General features: G+C 40.3%; 1 protein-coding gene across 1 annotated transcript; it reads left to right on the top strand.

Annotated features, from left to right (window-relative positions):
- The first annotated feature begins 1,372 nt into the window (after nt 1–1,372).
- LOC143571195 (uncharacterized) lies at nt 1,373–7,530 on the top strand. The gene is made up of 3 exons (XM_077056683.1): nt 1,373–1,725; nt 1,874–2,184; nt 7,502–7,530. Exons 1-3 carry the CDS (start codon nt 1,373–1,375, stop codon nt 7,528–7,530), a joined length of 693 nt encoding a protein of 230 aa, XP_076912798.1.
- The last annotated feature ends 217 nt before the right edge of the window (nt 7,531–7,747 follow it).

Below are 7,747 nucleotides of genomic sequence, written 5' to 3'. Positions count from 1 at the left end.
CACATTTCCTCATTGTCTTTCATTGACTCGTTTACACAACTTATCCAATCCTTATAATATTTCACGTTTGGTCCCCGCAGAATGTCTTCTCAACTTCGTCACCGTAGCAACCGCCGTCCATCGGCTGCTCATGATCGCCGTTTGGCTGCTCGCATCACGAAGGAGTTCACCGTTGCTTTGCCCGAGGTGGTGGCTCAACTCCAAAGCATCAACTAGAATGGATGTGCTACTTCGAGTGCACCCACCAACAACTATCACTACAAGAAATTCACAAGTGCTAAGCCACCTCTTTACCTTGGTGAGGAGAACGCTACTAAACTCCTCCGCTGGTTTGAGAGGATGGAAAATATCTTTATCCACTGTGAGTGTCTGGACGACAAACAGACTCGTTTTGCCTCAAGCGTTTTCGAGGAACATGCCCTTACTTGGTGGACCACATTCAAGGACCTCCAAGGCGTTGATGAAGTATTAGCCATGCCTTGGGAGGAGCTTAAGAAAGCTATGAAGAAAGAGTTTTTGTCCCGAGCATGAACTGCAAAGGCTCGAGACGGAGTTTTGGGAGCTGAAACAAATTAGTGGTGATAATTCTACTTACTCGAACCGATTCACGGAACTGAACCGGGTGGTACCTCATCTTGTAACCCCGTTGTCCCGCGGTATCTGCAAGTATATCTGTGGACTACCTACTATCTTCCGTGAAGCGGCTGTCAGTTAAGACCCCCTCACGCTGGAGGAAGCCATAACCCTCGCTGCTTCCTTGACTAATGATCACGTTCGAGATGGTATACTGTCCCGAAAGGACTCCAAGCCTGCTGCTGAAAAGAGTAAAGCCGAATCCTTTACTGATGCAAAAGCCGACCCTAAGCCTGCCCAAAACAACAACTCTAACCGTTACCACAAGAACAAAAACAATGCCGTAAACCAACCCAACAACCAAGAACCAAACCAAAATGCACCCAACAAGAAGTCGTATAATGGACCGCACCCACTGTGCTCAATCTGTAACCGTCATCATCCCGCATCAACCACTTGCCGTCTTTGCACCTTGTGCAACTGTTATGGGCATTTTGCCAACACTTTCCGTGCACCTCCAAATGAACAAGCCGCTCCTCAACAACCCGCACCGTCTGCTCCTCGAGCTACTAATAACCCCCAAGCTCAAGTCGGTGTTCCAAATACCTGTGCTTGCTACCATTGTGGAGATCCTAGTCATCTCCGCAATATGCGCCCATGTGATGCCTCCACCGTATTATGAGCCCAAGTTGTTCATGCACCGTACTACACTAGCCAAGCCTACCAAGTCCAAACTTACCAACCCCCGATCCCTCAAAGCTTTGCACCTCACACCTATGCTCCTCAAGTTCCGCAACTTATGGCTCCGCCGACTGCTACTGCTCAAGTCCCTGCTATTCAAGCCCCTCCAACAAATCAAGCTGCACCAACTCCTCAAGGTTCGAATGGTCGTGCCTTCATGATGAATGTGAATCAAGCCCAAAGCTCAAGTAATGTGGTGAATGGTACGTTCTCTATTAATAACCATTCTGCTTCCGTGTTATTCGATACTGGTGCCGATAAGAGCTTTATTTCGTTAGACTTTGCATACATTATTGATAAGCCTTGGGATAGGTTGTCTAAGCCTTTTACCGTAGAAGTAGCTAATAGGAATTTGATTACCATCGATTCGGTTATTCGTAATTTTGTCATAGTTCTTAATAAGGTCGTTCTGTATAGATCTTATTCCGATGCAAATGGGGAGTTTTGATGTTATAATTGGGATGGATTGGTTGACGTTAAATCACGTTGAGGTCGTTTGTTTTTGTAAGTTCCTTTGTATACCTCTTCAAGATGGTCGTATTCTTTAAGTTTTTGGTAGTACGCCTGCTTCTAAGCTTAATCTCATGTTGTGCTTTCAAGCTCAGCGTTATTTGCGTAAAAAGTACGTTGCCTTTTTGGCGCTTGTGGTGGAGAAAGATAAGGAGAAAAAGAAGATTCAAGATATTCCCATTGTGCGTGATTTTCCTGACGTCCTTCCCGATGATGTTGTTGGACTTCCTTCTATTCGTCAAGTCGAGTTTCGCATTTATCTCATACCCGGAGCTTATCCCATTGCTAAAGCACCCTATCGTCTTGCACCGTCTGAAATGCAAGAGCTTTCGAGCCAATTGCAAGAACTCTCCGATAAGGGTTTCATTCGCCCGAGTTCTTCTCCTTGGGGCACACTTGCTTTGTTTGTGAAGAAAAAGGATGGATCATTTCACATGTGTATCGACTATCGTGAACTTAACAAGCTTACCGTCAAGAACCGTTACCCGCTCCCTCGTATCGATGATCTTTTTGATCAACTTCAAGGAGCCGCTTGCTTCTCGAAGATCGATCTCTGTTCGGGTTATCATCAACTTCGTGTTAATGAAGATGACATACCTAAGACTGCTTTTCGTACTCGATATGGGCATTACGAATTTTGTGTTATGCCTTTTGGGCCATATTGTTAATGAAAAGGGTGTTCACGTCGATCCCGCGAAGATTGAAGCCGTCAAGAATTGGAAGACACCGACATCTCCCACCGAAGTTCATTCTTTTCTTGGTTTGGCGGGATATTACCGTCGTTTCATTCGTTCTCGAAGATTGCATTGCCCCTCACCGCTCTTACACATAAGGGTAAACCTTACGGGTGGGGGTCAAAGCAAGAGGAAGCATTTCAAACTTTAAAGGACATGCTTTGCAATGCGCCTATTCTTGCTCTTCCCGAAGGTATTGAAGACTTCATCATATTCTGTGATGCTTCTAACCAAGGCCTAGGTTGTGTTCTCATGCAACAAGGCAAGGTTATAGTATATGCTTTGAGACAACTCAAGGTTCACGAAAAGAATTATACGACGCATGATCTCGAGCTTGGTGCTGTCGTATTCGCCTTGAAGATTTGGAGACATTATCTCTATGGTACCAAATGCGTAGTATTTACCGATCATAAGAGTCTCCAACACATTTTTTATCAAAAGGAACTCAATATGAGACAACGTCGTTGGGCCGAGTTGCCTAGCGACTATGATTGCGAGATTCGCTACCATCCCGGTAAAGCGATTGTCATGGCTGACCCTCTAAGCCGTAAGAAACAAGTCAAATCTGTGTTGCTTACTTGTGTTCTCATTCAAAATGATCTCGAAGAGCTTGTTCTTAACGCGCAACACGAATCCGTCACCGAAGGCAATATGTATGATGAGATGTCGTGTGGTGCGGAATCTCAATTGGAAACCAAATCCAATGGTTTGCTTTATTTCCTTAATCGTTTATGGATTCCCGATCGTTATGACCTTCGCACATTCATAATGGACGAGGCTCTAAGTCACGATATTCCGTACATCCCGGTGCTGATAAAATGTACGCTAATCTTCGTTCTGTATTTTGGTGGCCTAGAATGAAGAAAGACATTGCTCTCTACGTTGCGAAATGTCTCACTTTCTCTAAAGTCAAAGCCGAGCATCATCGACCTTATGGTTTGCTCGAGCAACTTCCCGTTCCCGTATGGAAGTGGTAAGATATTGCTATGGATTTTATTACTAAGCTTCCTTCTACCCGAAAGCAACATGATAGTATTTGGGTAATCATCGATCGTTTGACGAAGTCAGCTCATTTCATTCCCTTCTAGGAAACGTATTCGGTTGATCGATTGGCGCATATCTACGTTGAAAGAATTGTTTGTTATCATGGAACTCCGTTAACCATTATCTCCGATAGAGATGGTCGTTTCACTTCTCGTTTTTGGAAATCTCTCCAATCCGCTTTGGGAACTCGTTTGGATCTTAGTACCACTTATCATCCACAATCGGATGGTCAATCGGAGCGTACAATTCAAACCCTAGAAGATATGCTTCGCTCATGTGTCCTCGATTTTGGGGGCAATTGGGATGTTCATCTACCGCTTATTGAGTTTTCGTATAACAATAGCTTTAACTCTAGCATTGGTATGGCAAGCAAAGGATCATACAAGAAGATGCAAATCAAGATCTCATTGGAGACTACTCAAAAGATCGTTCGAGAATGCACGATTAAAGGAGCTTAGTTGATAAACAATGTGACGAAAACACAAGACGAAGCTACTACATAAAGTACCAGATGAAGGTACCAAATCTTATTAGTTTTGAATATAAAAACTTGTATATTATAGTCATTTTATTTTATTTTGTAAACGGTATTGTACTCATATATTTCCCATAATAACCGGAGTATCGTTAGTGTTCATTTTATTTTATTTTTTAATAAAGAAGTGACCCATGTCTTACAAGTTATGCATAATAGGTGTTTTGTGTTTTGTGTACTATAAAACTCGCAGTAGTTGCTGTACATTAGCTTTAACTGGTTTATGCATCTCCTTTGGCGGATAGGTGTCCACTGTCTTTCCACATCTCTCTTTTTCTTTTAGCGGCCATTCTATCTCTTGGTTTCATGAGTTCTTTGGGAGAAAAACCCATCCTTTACCACCGTGTCTCACCACCACCGTGATGTTACTCCATCTTCCTTCTCGTCGTCACTATTTTTGGGTTCGATTTCCGGACTCTTAGTGTCAGTGGTGTGGTGTTGTTGATACGGGGAAGGTGGTTTATGGCAGTTGTCTGGTGGGGGTGTGTTCGTAACCCTAATTCAACTTCTGATCTTGATCTTTATTTTGTTTATGCAGATGGCCTTTGAAGCATCAATCAAACATAACCATGCTATCAATTTCATCGATCTTCAAGACATGGTATGCTCCAGATACATACTCTTTTACATGTTATGTTAAGATCTGTTCCTTTTTATGTTTGGGTTATAAAAAAGGTTTAAACCCCAATTGTAATATGGGTTTGAGTGTTTCACAGGATACCCCAAGAATTCAATTTACAAAAAGATTTGTTCGTTTTGTATGTGGATTATATAAAGGTTTTAAAAACATAGATAATCTTTTAATCATTCCTCTTTGTTTAGTCTATGGTTATTTTTTTGCACATTTTTTGTTTAAATTTTGGTTAGATTTTATTTGTTATTTCAAATATTTAGTAGGCCAAATTTTGGTTTGGTCAAATGTTATATGTCATTCAACTTCCAGTCTTATAATACGGGGTAAAATAAATGTAAGAAGTTTGGCTTCTAACGTGGTCGACTTAAAAAGGAGTTATATTGGTTTGTGTCAAAAAGACTCATCAAACTTTTTTCAAAATAATAATAATAATAAAATGTAAAACTCTTGTTTATCTGTTAAGGATATAGCAGGCGGTTGCAGCTGCCTCTGCCCAAACATGACAGGCAGCTTGAAATCCGCCAAAATTGTTCTTGCAGCTTCAATTGGAGTCCTATTCTTCCTCTTTGCAACTCCAATCTGCTATGGTGTGTACGATGTACTGAATTAATCCTCTATTCCCTTCTGTAAGATGAATATTTCCATTTGATAGTTCTTGAATTCGGTCCCGTTATCACTCTTGATGTGCTTGACTTTTCCACCAACTATGTTCTCAAATTAGTAATAAGATTGGTCACCGTTTGTATTGTTTCATCCTTGGTCACTAGAAAGTACACCCAAGAGTAACGTGAATAATCGTCAATGATCACCAAACAGTAATACCCCCCCCCCCCAAAGAATTTTGACATTTATAGACCAAACAGGTCCATGTGGAGTAGATCTAACAGTGTGATGATAGAATTAACCAATTTTGGCAGATGAGTTTTATTGTGTTGTTTTCCCTTCTTGCAAAGGATACACTTGTCTTCAAATCCAAAACTCTTTAGAGGTACTCTCAATTTTCCTAATGTGAATGTGTCCCGTGCATCTATGCCATAACTCAGATTTTGACTCTAACGCTTTTGATAACAAGAATGATTCTTCACTTGCTGTTGCGCTGCTTTCATATCATCACATAAGTATTCTTTTCTCTTTGAGCTCTTATTAGTATCCACTTTTCAGGTATTTTAAATCCAGGGTGTAAAACAAAGGCTTCTACATCAGTGAAGTGCATAATACATCCTTTGTCATCAACTTGAGAGACACTCATAAGATTATGCTGTAATTTTTCCACATAATTTTCTTTCTCCAACTTGATTTTTCCATTCGTAGCAGTACCAATCCTAGTGATTCTGCCTCCATTCTCACCATTAAAACTGACACGCCCCCTTGTATATTCTTTTAATCTTGCAACAAAAGCCTATTGCATGTCATGTGTCTTGAACGGCCACTGTCTACAACCCACCTATTGTTCGCAGCTCTTGCCGACTGTTCCTTCACAAGTAAGAAAACTTAATTAGTACGGAGGACCCAAGCCATTGAGGTCTTGGGGTATCCAGATCTTTCAATGTGTTAATCTTTTTCTATATAGGTTAGATGTTTCTTGTGACTTGATATTGATGTGGAAAGAATTACGGACAGTGGGGAAGTGTCTTTGAGGCTAATTATAGTAGAATTCTTTTCTAAAATGATTAACCCTTGAATTTTGAAAATTTACGAAAAGCCGTGGCTAATTCCTTTAAAAGCCAGGACTAAACCATGATCGTTGGTTAATATTGGTAGTGTATGTTTTGTTAGAACTTAAATTTTGCTTTGTCGGTTGTTTCCTCATTAAAGATATCACTTTTCCTTCTGCCTGTTGTCTTTTCTTTAAGAGACACATACTCGCAACATGACCCTTAAGATGACATTTAAAACATGACTTATTTTCCAATAGGTAAGCTCTGGTAGACTTACGGACTTGAACCTTTTCAGATGATGAGCCCGAAACCGAATCAGATAATTTAACGTAAGGAGTCACAAATGGATTCAAATCGGTTTTCCTTTCACGAACTTGATTGGTATGAACTTGTTCACTTTAACTTGATTTTTTTAACTTTCCACCAGGTGAGGCGAAGTTGCTTAACTTTGCTTGTTCTGATTCAGCGAGGTTATGTAACTTCATCTCAGTTAAGTTTGGGTGATCAGGGAAGGCGAACTTGGGTAAGTTCTTTGTTCCCAATTCACTAAATGATGTTTGAGCAGCTACTGGAGCGGGATAGGGAAAAAGCTGATCCATGTTAAGGTCCTCAGTGGATGTAAATGTAAAATTATTATTAAAAGGGGGAGGGACTTCCATGTAACCTAGTCCCTCCTTATCGTTAGAAGACCTTAAGGAGCTTAACGCATGATCCAAGACAATATAGGAGTTTCTAAAGTATTCAAGTTTTCTGTTTAACTCCACTATTTTAACTTGGAAATAAGCTATTTCCTTATCCTTGCTAGATATAATTTTTGTCTTTTCTTCAACCACTTCATATGAAAGATCTATAACTTGTACTTTCTCACCGAGAGTTGTTTTTAAACTTCTTATGTCTTTTTCAAAGCTTTAGATTCTTTTAGAATACTTACACTCTTTCTCTCGTATATGATGTTTGTCTTCTTTTAATTCTTTTATCTCTATTCTTAACTTATTATTCTGATTATTTAGTTGATTAATCTGTTCAGTTAGATTTTTACATTTTACACATGATTCTTCTGTACTTACTTCAGAGAGGACATCACTCAGTTCTGCCATGTAAGCTTAAACACTACCATTGATAGACCTTCCATCTTCCTTGTCAAAAATCCAACTACACTAGATGAGCTTGCTCATTAACTTCTTCAACTTTCAAATTCCAGTTATACTCTCCATTCTGCTGAGATACCATAGCCTTCACCTCTGTTCTGCCACCATACTGATTACCCGTGTGTGCATTCACACTTCCTTCAACTCTTTCATTTGTGCACTCACGAGCA

Source organism: Bidens hawaiensis, unplaced genomic scaffold, assembly GCF_021521415.1.
Source record: "Bidens hawaiensis isolate Kalapana, Puna unplaced genomic scaffold, B.hawaiensis_p1.1 tig00025210_1, whole genome shotgun sequence".
NCBI lineage: Eukaryota > Viridiplantae > Streptophyta > Magnoliopsida > Asterales > Asteraceae > Bidens > Bidens hawaiensis.
The sequence above is the reverse complement of the archived record's forward strand: the minus strand, read 5'-3'. Positions and strand labels throughout refer to the sequence as shown.

Excerpts from the sequence above, each read along its gene's own strand:
- LOC143571195 (XM_077056683.1), top strand. The coding sequence starts at position 1,373 with ATGGCTCCGCCGACTGCTACTGCTCAAGTCCCTGCTATTCAAGCCCCT. Across the intron at positions 1,726-1,873 it reads GTTCTTAATAAGGTCGTTCT|TACGCCTGCTTCTAAGCTTA; the intron begins GTATAGATCTTA and ends AGTTTTTGGTAG. Across the intron at positions 2,185-7,501 it reads GCAAGAACTCTCCGATAAGG|AGAGGACATCACTCAGTTCT; the intron begins GTTTCATTCGCC and ends TACTTACTTCAG.